This window comes from Salvelinus sp. IW2-2015, linkage group LG33, assembly GCF_002910315.2.
Source record: "Salvelinus sp. IW2-2015 linkage group LG33, ASM291031v2, whole genome shotgun sequence".
In the NCBI taxonomy this organism is placed as follows: Eukaryota; Metazoa; Chordata; class Actinopteri; order Salmoniformes; family Salmonidae; genus Salvelinus; species Salvelinus sp. IW2-2015.
Window position 1 is genome coordinate 31065965 of NC_036872.1, and position 13079 is coordinate 31079043.

The 13079-nt window shown below is 40.9% G+C and overlaps 1 protein-coding gene across 4 annotated transcripts; it reads right to left on the bottom strand.

Moving 5' to 3' along the window:
• Positions 1-18: 18 nt before the first annotated feature.
• LOC111958240 (FYN-binding protein 1) lies at positions 19-13044 on the bottom strand. Of its 4 annotated transcripts, none has more exons than XR_011474725.1 (18): positions 12727-13044; positions 10644-11526; positions 10278-10386; positions 7460-7533; positions 7202-7224; positions 6771-6817; positions 4996-5149; positions 4757-4916; positions 4511-4646; positions 4361-4380; positions 4135-4183; positions 3589-3626; positions 3342-3429; positions 3153-3252; positions 2705-2867; positions 2591-2621; positions 2411-2445; positions 19-195 (listed from the first exon to the last, which is right to left on the bottom strand). XR_011474725.1 is itself a non-coding variant. In XM_023979459.2 (18 exons), exons 2-18 carry the CDS (start codon positions 11497-11499, stop codon positions 173-175), a joined length of 2076 nt encoding a protein of 691 aa, XP_023835227.1. In that variant the 5' UTR covers positions 11500-11526; positions 12727-13044; the 3' UTR covers positions 19-172. The 4 variants fall into 4 exon arrangements, 3 of the variants coding, with proteins under 3 accessions (XP_023835227.1, XP_070293095.1, XP_023835229.1); XM_023979459.2 differs by having other exon boundaries at positions 3372-3429; XM_070436994.1 differs by lacking the exon at positions 2705-2867 and having other exon boundaries at positions 3372-3429.
• Between the last annotated feature and the right edge of the window lie 35 nt (positions 13045-13079).

The window sequence follows — 13079 nt, forward strand, 5'->3', positions numbered from 1 at the left end:
TAAACGAGACAACCATAGTATAGTTAAGGCACATTTATCTATAGTTATTTCAAGACAATCAATTTAACAGTAAGTAATCTGTTTTTTCACCAGATAAAATAAAGATGACCAGTTGCAGTGTGCATTGCAGAGTTCAGTGCTGGTTGTCTCAGTACATTCTGACACAGAAGTCTCAGTCATTGTCATAAATGCAGCCTGTAAGAAAATAAACAATTAGAACCATGTTTGAAAAATGATTATGCATTGTATTCCAAACAAATACAATTAAAAATAAATGTATGTAGGCCTACAGTTGAAGTCGGACGTTTACATACACCTTAGACAAATACATTTAAACTCAGTTTTTCACAATTCCTGATATTTAATCCCAGTAAAAATCCCCTGTTTTAGGTCAGTTAGGATCACCACTTTATTTTAAGAATGTGAAATGTCAGAATAATAGTAGAAGGAATGATTTATTTCAGCTTTTATTTATTTCATCACATTCCCAGTGGGTCAGAAGTTTACATACACTCAATTAGTATTCGGTAGCATTGCCTTTAAATTGTTTAACTTGGGTCAAACATTTCGGGTAGCCTTCCACAAGCTTCCCACAATAAGTTGGGTGAATTTTGGCCCATTCCTCCAGACAGAGCTGGTGTAACTGAGTCAAGTTTGTAGGCATCCTTGTTCGCACACACTTTCATTTCTGCCCACAAATTTTCTATAGGATTGAGGTCAGGGCTTTGTGATGGCCACTCCAATACCTTGACTTTGTTGTCCTTAAGCCATTTTGCCACAACTTTGGAAGTATGCTTGGGGTCATTGTCCATTTGGAAGACCCATTTGCGACCAAACTGTAACTTCCTGATTGATGTCTTGAGATGTTGCTTCAATATATCCATATAATTTCCCTTCCTCATGATGCCATCTATTTTGTGAATTGCACCAGTCCCCCCTGCAGCAAAGCACCACCACAACTTGATGCTGCCACCCCCATGCTTCACGGTTGGGATGTTGTTCTTCGGCTTGCAAGCCTCCCCCTTTTTCCTCCAAACATAACGATGGTCATTATGGCCAAACAGTTCTATTTTTGTTTCACCAGACGACATTTCTACAAAAAGTACAATCCTTGTCCCCGTGTGCAGTTGCAAACCGTAGTCTGGCTTTTTTAATGGCGGTTTTGGAGCAGTGGCTTCTTCCTTGCTGAGCGGCCTTTCAGGTTATGTCGATATAGGACTCGTTTTACTGTGGACATAGATACTTATGTGCCTGTTTCCTCCAGCATCTTCACAAGGTCCTTTGCTGATGTTCTGGGATTGATTTGCACTTTTCGCACCAAAGTACGTTCATCTCTAGGAGACAGAACGCGTCTCCTTCCTGAGCGGTATGACGGCTGCGTGGTCCAATTGTGTTTATACTTGCATACTATTGTTTGTATAGATGACCGTGGTACCTTCAGGTGTTTGGAAATTGCCCCCAATGATGAACCAGATTTGTGGAGGTCTACAATTTTTTTTCTGAGGTCTCAAAGAGGCACTGAGTTTGAAGGTAGGCCTTGAAATACATCCACAGGTACACCTCCAATTGACTCAAAGTATGTCAATTAGCCTATCAGAAGCTTCTGAAGCCATGTCATAATTTTCTGGAATTTTCCAAGCTGTTTAAATGCACAGTCAACTTAGTGTACGTAAACTTCTGACCCACTGGCATTGTGATACAGTGAATTATTAGTGAAATAATCTGTCTGTAAACAATTGTTGGAAAAATAATTTGTGTCATGCACAAAGTAGATGTCCTAACCGACTTGCCAAAACTATAGTTTGTTAACAAGACATTTGTGAAGTGGTTGAAAAACAAGTTTTAATGACTCCAACCTAAGTGTATGTAAACTTCCGACTTCAACTGTATATTATTTCATCAGCCTGATTCTGTAAGTAGGCCTGTCTTGTCTGCAAACTAATATCTTCAAAGCAGTCCGTACAGCTGGCAATGTCATTGTTTAAACAAAGTGTTGTACAGTTAGTCACAAATAATGGTAAAACTTTATTTGGATAGTCTGTAGAGCATCTGCAGATGGACCATCTACAGACTATCAGTAACATTTAAACTAACTATCTACTAACCCGAGCTCTAACCTTTATCCTAACCCTAGCTCTAACCCTAACCCTTATTCTAACCCTAACCTTAACCCTTATCCTAACTCTAAATTTAACCCTAACCCTAACCTTAACCCTTATCCTAACCCTAAGTTTAACCATTACCCCAACCCTCATTTTAAACCTAACCCTAACCGTAACCTTAGCAAGCAGTTTCTTATCAGATAGTTTGTTGATAGTATGATAATCTGTAGAGCATATACAGATGGAAAATCTGGACTATCCAAATAAAGTGTGACCCAGATCATTTCTAGAATGGTTTTAAAACATACTTTCTCCTATGTCGTCATAAACATCTCCACCATCCCTGTTGAAGTCAAATCATATGTCAAAACATTAGTTGTGTGTGTGGGGGGGTGTATGTGTGTGTGTGCACACATGTGCATGAACGTGTGAATATTTTTAGTGAGCGCATGCGTATTTCAACAAACAGAAATAACTCTTGAACTTACTGTGCAACATTGACCATGGACACATAACCAACTAGAAAAGAGGAATACGTATTGCAATTAATCATTCATATTTGATTGTGAATAATTCATCCATAACAACTGATGCCAACTTACACTTCCCGTCTCTATTCCTGCCAATCAGTTTGCCGTATGTTGGCTTCACAATGACATCGATCACCTCTCCTGGCTTCAACTGTAGGTCTTTATTCCCCCATTTCTTACTGTCCAAGTTAGGATCTATGGTAACATCATATAACACCTGGATCTCCCCTTCAAACTGACAGTGGAAGATTTCAACACAGTTACTACTACTCAACTCATGTAAGTAAGTACAATATAAATCTGACCATATAAAAAAGATAAATCGATTGATTATCAATATTTCAGAATGTTATCTGGGAATAACTGTGATTCTTTAATTTTAAAATGTTTTTTTAATTGTATTTAGGTTTTCTACTTTATTCAGATATGGATAGTTTGAAACGAGACGGGAGACAGTAATGTGCCAGGCTCAACTAAATTATGTCATTATGCTTTCTCCTGTCACAATTAGACATTTTACCTTGAATTTTTTCCTGAATTCCTTTTCCTCTTTCTCAAACTTCTTTTTCTTCTTGGGGTCCATCACCTCTTGCTTTCCCTTAGGTGTCAGCTGAGGGAGACTGAAATGGAGAAACACAAAATGATTTAACGTAGGTATTGATTTCAAGCTCATTTGTGTCTGAACTGACTATTCAAGAGTATAGCTGACCCAACTCTGGCACTGTGACCCTCTTCTCACCTGTTGAGAGGAGGAGAGGCAGTGAAGCTCTGGGACTCCACGTCATCATATATCTCGTCTATGGACATAAAGACAGACAAATGAAGCAACACACTTCTTTAACTTGATTACACAGTACACATCATACAGTACAATAAATAGAATGGTGATTTTCTTTTAAGAATACAGGGAAATAATTTGACTGGGAAATAACTGGGAAGACTGTTGTTCACTGTACCTCCCTCTTTAAACACTGTAGGTAGTGGAGGGGGAAATCTGAGAATGAAGATCAAACAGTTATTGAACAGAAAGATCAAGCTGATGTATTGACTGTATTGAGATTATACATGTAAAAGGTTTCAGGGGTCATTCATAAAGGTTTCAGGGTTAATTCATAAAGGTTTCAGGGTTAATTCATAAAGGTTTCAGGGGTCATTCATAAAGGTTTCAGGGGTCATTCATAAAGGTTTCAGGGTTCATTCATAAAGGTTTCAGGGGTCATTCATAAAGGTTTCAGGGGTCATTCATAAAGGTTTCAGGGGTCATTCATAAAGGTAAAGCAAAGAAGGCATAAAAACGCTCTAAATATGTGTCAATGCAGCGCTGTTCCAGCATCACTTTTGCAATAATACGTCTGACCACTAGATGTCAGTCAAATACAAAGCAACGATGAGGAACACCTCGTGAGTGAGAAACTGTATTACATTGACAAAGATTCCTACTATGCATATACTATGCATAGAATATTCACAAAATCACCACATAGTTACATAATTGCATATACCTGTTTTGATTTGATCCATCCACATCATCATAGATATCACCATCCTCAGCTGTCATAACAAGAAAAAAATAACAACATGGCAAAAGGCTTGTTATTGCTATGCTGAGTAACAATCCATGCTTTGAACGCTGCATATGCTGCAGTCTAGTTGTTTTTTGTAATTTGCTATATTACTGGTCTGTTATAAGTTCTGATGAATTATAGATKATATCAATATGAGACTTACCTTGTTGGACCTTGACCCCACTGAAAAACAAAAATCTAGACTATTGAAGCATAGACACCAATGGGTCACAATGACACATCACATAGACAACAAAGAAAACCAACATATCAAAGCTCTAACATTTAACATTTAGTTGATTTTTTATTTTACCTGCAGGCATTGTCCAGGATGCCTACATCATCGTAAACCTCAGGATTTCTCTCAGACTGGTTAGGTAGGGGTCCTTTCTTCTGGTCCTTTATAAGGTCATAGTCAATGACCACTGACTCAGTCCTTACATAGCCATCTACAACACAGCAAGGAGGAGGAGGCAGTGAGAACAGGAAGAGAGAGGGTGGTGTGTGTGTGTGTGTGTGTATTTATATGTGTGTATTCACTGTATGTGTATACACTTACAGTTTCCCTCATTGTTCCTGGCCAGCCAACGTCCCTCTGGGTTGTCAGTGATGCGTATGATATCTATAAACTCTCCCTGTGTTAGTGGCAGGTCAGTCTTTCCTCCTTTACATTCCACCTGAGCCTTGGCTTTGTGAATCACCTGAATCGGCCCTGAGAGCTACAAACAGGGATAGGTGTTACTCCACTACACATGGCTGTAATAGATATAACTCCAGATATATGCATATCCTGCTTACCTTGTACTTTTTCTTTGCCTCTTGCTCCTTCTTCTCTCTGGCTTTCTGCATTTTCTTCTCCTGCTCTAGTCGTTTCTTTTCCTCTTTGTCGCTCTTCTTCTCTTGCCCTTTCACTTCGTTGGTTTCTTTCAATCCTTTAGCCTCCTGTTCAGTCCTGTCGTGAGAGAGAAAGAGAGTAAATGTTGGATAAAGAATTATACTGGGGTTGAGAATCAAACATATAAACTCAGCAAAAAAAGAAACGTCCCTTTTTCAGGACCCTGTCTTTCAAAGATAATTCGTAAAAATCCAAATAACTTCACAGATCTTCATTGTAAAGGGTTTAAACACTGTTTCCCATGCTTGTTCAATGAACCATAAACAATTAATGAACATGCACCTGTGGAACGGTCGTTAAGACACTAACAGATTACAGACGGTAGGCAATTAAGGCCACAGTTATGAAAACTTAGTTATGAAAAAACACAGTTATGAAACCCTCTAAAGAGGCCTTTCTACTGACTCTGAAAAACACCAAAAGAAAGATGCCCAGGACTGCAGATGTGGCCAGGGCAATAAATTACAACGTCTGTACTGTGAGAKGCCTAAGACAGCGCTACAGGGAGACAGGACGGACAGCTGATCATCCTCGCAGTGGCAGACCACGTGTAACAACACCTGCACAGGATCGGTACACCCGAACATCACACCTGCGGGACAGGTACATGATGGCAACAACAACTGCCCGAGTTACACCAGGAACGCACAATCCCTCCATCAGTGCTCAGACTGTCCGCAATAGGCTGAGAGAGGCTGGACTGAGGGCTTGTAGGCCTGTTGTAAGGCAGGTCCTCACCAGACATCAATGGCAACAACGTCACCTATGGGCACAAACCCACCATTGCTGGACCAGTCAGGACTGGCAAAAAGTGCTCTCCACTGAAGAGTCGCGGTTTTGTCTCATCAGGGGTGATGGTCAGATTCGCATTTATCGTAAAAGGAATGAGCGTTACACTGAGGCCTGTATTCTGAAGCGGGATCGATTTGGAGGTGGAGGGTCCGTCGTGGTCTGGGGCGGTGTGTCACAGCGTCATCGGACTGAGCTTGTCATTGCAGACAATCTCAACGCTGTGCGTTACAGGGAAGACATCCTCCTCCCTCATGTGGTACCCTTCCTGCAGGCTCATCCTGACATGACCCTACAGCATGACAATGCCACCTGCCATACTGCTCGTTCTGTGCGTGATTTCCTGCAAGACAGGAATGTTAGTGTTCTGCCATGGTCAGCGAAGAGCCAGGATTTCAATCCCATTGAGCACGTCTGGGATCTATTGGATCGGAGGGTGAGGGCCAGGGCCATTTCCCCCAGAAATGTCCGGGAACTTGCAGGTGCCTTGGTGGAAGACTGGGGTAACATCTCACAGCAAGAACTGGCAAATCTGGTGCAGTCCATGAGGAGGAGATGCACTGTAGTACTTAATGCAGCTGGTGGCCACACCAGATACTGACTGTTACTTTTGATTTTGACCCCCCTTTTGTTCAGGGACACATTATTCAATTTCTGTTGGTCACATGTCTGTGGAACTTGTTCAGTTTATGTCTCAGTTGTTGAATCTTGTTGTGTTCATACAAATATTTACACATGTTAAGTTTCCTGAAAATAAATGCAGTTGACAGTGAGAGGGCGTTTCTTTTTTTGCTGAGTTTAGATGATAATACTACAGAGGTGTCACTATTATATATAACATCGTTTTACATTCTATTCATTATTTTTCTGTGATAAAGATTCCTCTCACCATCTCTCCTCTAAGTCTTCATACATCTCTTCATCACTCAACTCTGCCTGTTAGAGGATGGGACATACAATATTACAATCAAGCTTTAAAGTGAAGCTGCAAACTAACAGAAATGATTGTTATCAAAGACGGATTAAACTTGTTGTAGAGATTTGGACTGTAAACATACTGTATCTAAATATGTAAATGATCATTCAAACAAATGTTCAGTCAGAAGTGGCTTACTAAAGCTACATACTGCAAGAGTCTAGATATCGCTCTTAACCACTTCCTCTTTTCTCCCAGCATGTTATTTCTACAGCTATATGTGTCACACTTACTTTAACACCGATCATGTGCCCTGTCTAAATGCATGCTATGTACAGTGCAGTAACTAGTTGTACAGTTTCGAGGCTTCATATTACCGGTATCAGGAAAATCAGATATTATACCTCAATTTTTAGGTTGGGATGTCCTGTAATGAAAACCAAACAAACATATAAATCATTTTCAGTTATATGTTGATTATTGACATAATTTTTTATGTCTTAGCTTATATCCACAACATTGAGTATTAAACACATTTTTATTTCTTAATTTGAACCAATCATCTTTGTTCCACCAAATGATTTAGGGCCTAGCTACACATATTATTCACAATGCCCCGTAGTGCTCGTATAGGTGAGGTTGTGTAAGAATGGAAGTGGCACCTCCAGGGGGAAGGGGTGAAGGGAGATTCATGACCCCAATGTCGTCATAGCTCTCCTCCTGGTCGGCCTGGATTCTGATCATCATTCATGGTTAGAAAGACACACACACACATACGATCATTCATGTTATTATCACACCAAAGAATTTAGAACAGGGATGGGCAACTTTGATGGGGGTGGGGGCCACAAAAAAACTGAATTTAAGAATAACCAGTGTTGTGTTCGAGACCATAAAGCAAGACCGATTCAAGACCAACACCGGAGCGAATCGAGTCCAAGTCAAGACCAAGACCGGAGGGGGAGCGAGACCGAGTGAAGACCGGGAGGGGGACAAGAGGTCTGAGATCGAGTCAAGACCGAGACCAGAAAAATGTGAGTCCAATTCAAGACCACGACTGTAATTTTGTCAAATCGTCACCATAATAAGAGTTCAAKATGTCCAGTATTTCTGTAATAATATTTCAGAAGAACATATGGATTCTTTATACATTCAGAATGGTAAAAAAAAGGCATGCAGAGGGCAAATAGAGACGCTCTACAAATGTTAACTAACCCAAACACAGCAGGGAACAATGAGGACCTTCTATGCTTTCAGAGAAAGGCTAAGGATTTATAGCATAATACAAATAATAATAATTATATAATTATTTTCAATGATGTTCTGATTTAGTCTCTTCAATTTTTGTTAGAAAGGAAAACTGAAGAGAAAAAAATATCCAATCAAGATTTTTCTAGCTAGCTAAGTTAGCCACAGGCTAGGCCATCCGAAACTTGATAGAAGGCATCTGCCATTCAACTGTATTAGGGCAACATTTTAGAGTGACAGTGGAATCAACCAATCACATTGACCCAACAGGTCAAAGGTTTTCCCACGGTTTAACTAGCTAGCTTTTGTTATAGGCTAGTTTGCAGCGGCTGCAGTGGATGTTATCGAAGTGGATGTTGTTGCTCATTGTTTAGCTTCTCCCCAAGAATAACTTTCAACAAGAAGTTAAGTTTCAAATGATCATCATCTGGTGGAAGTGTGTTATTTATTGCAGCTCACATACTGTTGATAACCATCTCTTTGAAAATAACTAATGTGTGTGAAACACATTGTTGCATTTAAACTTTAGATCAGTGGTTACTTTGTGTGCTAAAAGTGAAATGTTTTTTTGCAATGGGAAGTAATAGTTGTACATTTCGATTGGGAAATGCTTCGCCTAATGGTTGTGTTTTTSTATTCTTATGATTGGGACCTATTGGCTTATTATGTCCGAGTGCATGGACTGCTGTCTTTCCATCGAGCCTATGCAGTGGTGTAGTTGTGCATGGAAAAGTGGGTCCTGTGTGAAGCAAAGGCGCCCTTGGGAAAAATCCTATGTTTTGCTATTGGATTTTTCAGGTTTTCATTCTCAAAATCACACTTTTTTAAATAACGCCAAAAATGTGACGTTGTAAGTCAACAACAATGCCTAAACCACACCAGGAGACCACTGTTGATGTCTGGGGAAAATCTAGAATTTTTTGGGGGGGGTATAGTTGCCCTATAATTCAATTGAGCAAAACAAATGCTGTCCCCATAGATACAAATCAGCATTATATCATTCTGTCAGGTAGGCCTACATTGCAGTCAACATTTAATTGGGAAGGTTTTTTGGGGAAAGCCTTTAGAAATGTTCATGCAAACAGCACATGATGACTGGATTACACATCACAAGTAGCCAACTAACCAAGACTGAGGACCAAACATTTTCAATGCCTGGTTTGCATACCCAATGTTGCGTTAGTTCGCATTTACTGGTAGATATAATATGTTGACACGTCTTTCCTACCAACCAGCTACCGACGTCATTCTTATGTGAGCTGCTCCATGAAAACCAGTTGAGAGCTTCGTGCTCTTCCTGCCTGCAGATGATATTCAGCTGAAACTAGGCCATATGTGCTGCGCGCATGTTAATATATGTCCCGTGCTTTGCGATTGTGTAGGCTACTTTGTGCATGATTTCTCTATTGTAGCCTACTACATCATTAATACTTCGTATACCATCACTACACTACTTTGAGACGCAACAGAAGGGATTAAGAAGGGTGTATAGGCAATGCCCACTGKAAATAAAGTGGGTATAGGCCGTATACCTATCTATAGCCTCCACTACACCACTGACCCTTTGTGTTTTACAAAAAATGCACTCTAATACTTGAGTGAGCTGGTATTACGGTTGCTGTCCTTTCCGSATTATGAGCCTGTCACACACTGAAGGCCTAGGTCCAATAGGTTTGTCACTGTGCAAATATGTCTATAATAGATATAAAGACTGTTACAATTTCACCCTGTCTCCCCTTTACTAATAGTGAATGCACAACCTTCAACAATTTCCCCAACTCTTAACTACCAGCGAGTCAAGGAAGTTTTGGAAAAAGTTTTAGCATATTTTCTTCGTGAAAATAAAGGACAGTACGAGTAAAGATATTCATGTTTCAAAAAGGAGTGTATATATTTGGACTGGCGAAGCGCTTTTCTGGCTGATTTAATGGAAGCTGTTTTTTTACCCTGCTGGTCTCCGCTGGTTCCTGAAGAAATTATGAGTCCTCACTGTCCGAGACTAGTCAAGACCGAGTATCTGACACCTCAACAAAACAGAGACACTCAATATGTGGTCTCGAGAGCGGACAACCTAAATATAGAAATTAGCTCAGTGGCGTACCGCGCGCTGGGGGGGCTGGGACTATAGGGGTGTGTGGTATCCTAGTGAGTTAGCCTACGGTGGTTAACGTTTGTATGCTAAGGAGTTTCTTCTTGAATCGGTGATTCTCATAAGCAAAGTATTGTACTTACATAGCTGCAGGGGAGTTAGAGAGGAGGCAGGGTGTCAGAGGTGCAGAGAAACTGCTGGTGTGGGGAGCAAGAGGAGAAGGAGGAGGCCCCGCTGTGCTCAACTCAGGACCTGTCACACAACAACAAAGCAATAGAACCATGCTTGTTGTGCATGTTTTCTCCTAATGGTTAAGGTTAGAATTTGAGGAGGGTAAGCTGATCCTAGATCTGTGCCTTAGCTTCTACCTCTGGGTCTGTCATTCTCTTTATGAGACATGATGACATATTTAAGGAAGAGGACTGGGTCTTGTGACATGTCAAATAGACCCAATAATTAGGTTTTAATGTATTTCGGGTGTACATAGAGGAAAGGAGAAGAGATCTCACCTTCAGTCCGAAACATCTGTAAGGTAACATGGGGAGGCCTGTTGGGTTTCAGAGGAGGGTCCCCCAGAGAAAACACATTAGGCAGGGGTTTCTTCTTAGGGGCAGAGGGATCATCATTCTCTTCATGAGGGACCAGTTCATCCCTCGCTCCAGCTTGCGCTGTCAGGAAGTTGGGTTTCAGAGTGAGAGGAGGTTGGGGAGGCATACATTTGCTAGAGTTCAATGTTTGGAGGCTTGCTTCACTTTCCTGTCTAGAGAGGGAGTTCTGCTGGGTGTGGGGTGGAAAGAATTTGAGCATGGAGATCGGGCGCAATTTGGGGGTGGATGGTGTTGGATTTTCTTTCGGGGTCTCTTGGTCAAGGTTGGACTGCAGTGATGAGATGGAGATATTTGGTTTGAGGGCTAAGGGCAGTTTAGGGACTGTAGGGGTGTTTCCTGACTCACTGTCCTTTACCCACGGGGGTTTGGCTGAGCCTGAGGCCGGAACCGGTTTGACCTTGTTGTCCGGAAAGGCTGTGTTGACAGGAGGTCTTTTCAGTGGAGGTATGGTGAAAGAGGACTCAGGCCCTGAAGACTCTGTGTCCCTGATGGTCTCCACAGGCCTGGGTTTGAAGGACTGGGGTTTGGGGAACAAGGTTCCTACATCTTCTCTGGCTGCGGTCTCAAATTTCTTCTGAAACACAGGCTTAGTTGCAGGGGATTTAGTGGTGGTCAGGGCTCCTCCTGATCGGCTCTTCTCCAGGGCAGCTAGCTTGGCTAAGAGAGGGGAACTAGTGGAGAGGCTGGAGTGGGATGCCAGTTTAGGGTGAACCCCTCCCTCCATGGGGCTGCCTCCTCCTGTGTTGAAGCGAGCCATAAGAGCCCTGACGTCTGATCTTTCCTCCTGCGTAGAAATATGGTGAGAGAATTACATACATTGTGTCATTTTGGTGTAACTTTGATTGTAAATAAGAATAGATGTTTCTGAACAATTCAACATTAATGTGGATGCTACCATGATTACGGAYAATCATGAATTCATCATAAATAATGATGGTCATACCCTCAAAAATCATGAATAAAGATCGTACCTCCCAAAAAAGCTAACCTCTCACCATTACCAATAACTGGAGAGGTTAGCATCTTTTCAGGGGTATGATCTTTGTGCCTCTGTACCTTTCACACTCATCATTATTTACCATTCATTCATGATTGTCCATAATCATGGTAGCATCCACATTAATTTAGAATTGTTCAGAAACATCTATTCTTATTTACAATAGAAGTGACTCCAAAATGAGACAATACATTATTGATCATTCCATTCTTTTTGGGCACAAAATCATCTGAAACACAACCAAAACAAACAGCAAATGATTCCAACAAGTGTGTAGTCACAAGCTTGATGTAGCCAAATACTCAACTTTTGACTACTTTAATACACTATGAGTGAATTTGTCAGAGTACTCATGATGACTTCTTCAAATGGGGGGAGCAGAAACATAAAGTCCTTTCACTTCTCAACGATAAATTAGATATGTATGAATTCATGAAAATACCCTCAATTAAAAGGTGACATTCTGTACTGTCGCCTCCTATGAGACATTTTAGCTTCACTGTCCAAATAAATACGGAAGGGAGTGTATACTGTACTACATTTATCTCAATGGCTTCCTCTCCTTTAATTGCACTGATCTGAAAACCAAGGACAGGACAGATGAAACCACGAAGGTGATGTTGATTTTGCCTGTCCAGTACTTTCCAATCAGTGAGGAGACTAGATGATTCCTCTTTAGACCATTGGGATGCAGATGCAACCATATTTTACCCATACCTTTAATTCACAGCAAAATACATTAATACATGTAACTCAATGACTCGTTGAAGGTCCTTAAAAAGGTTTCCTTTCAGCTTTAGTTGGCAGGCAAATGTCTGTAAGAGACGTCCACAACCATGGTACACATCAGAAATAAGATAAATAACTAAAAGGTAACTTCAAATAAAACAGATCGTTTTTTGAGAAAGTAATTCTGAAGACTTTGTAGATATACACTCTCAAAAATCAATTTCCTCCCATGGCATCCACCCTGACACAAGCACTCACCTAATCTGTCCAAGTCTCTCCATACACTGTATAGCCCTGGCCTTGTGTGGGTCTGGAGACAATGTAATACTATCCTGTACAAAGACCCATGGTTTTATACATACACAGGAAGTGTATGGGCTATTACTATTCTGATCAAGGGAGGTGAGAAATGAGAAGTGCTATCGGCAGTCTGTACACAGTTTATATGAACACAACCACTGTCATACCAGTGCTAAGCAACTGACATACATTGGCATTTTAGCTACCAAACCGTAGCTGCTTTGAGCCAACTAGTACAGTGGCTTGTGAAAGTATTCACCCCCCCTTTGCATTTTTCTTATTTTGTTGCCTTACAACCTGGAATTAAAATA

What these genes read in the sequence shown, in the direction of transcription:
- LOC111958240 (XM_023979459.2), bottom strand. Translation starts at nt 11,499, where the DNA reads ATGGCTCGCTTCAACACAGGAGGAGGCAGCCCCATGGAGGGAGGGGTT. An exon ending in AGGCAAAGAAAAAGTACAAG is followed by an intron (nt 4,917 to 4,995) that starts GTAAGCAGGATA and finishes CCCTGTTTGTAG; the next exon opens with CTCTCAGGGCCGATTCAGGT. An exon ending in GCCTCTCCTCCTCTCAACAG is followed by an intron (nt 3,253 to 3,371) that starts GTGAGAAGAGGG and finishes TCTCCATTTCAG; the next exon opens with TCTCCCTCAGCTGACACCTA.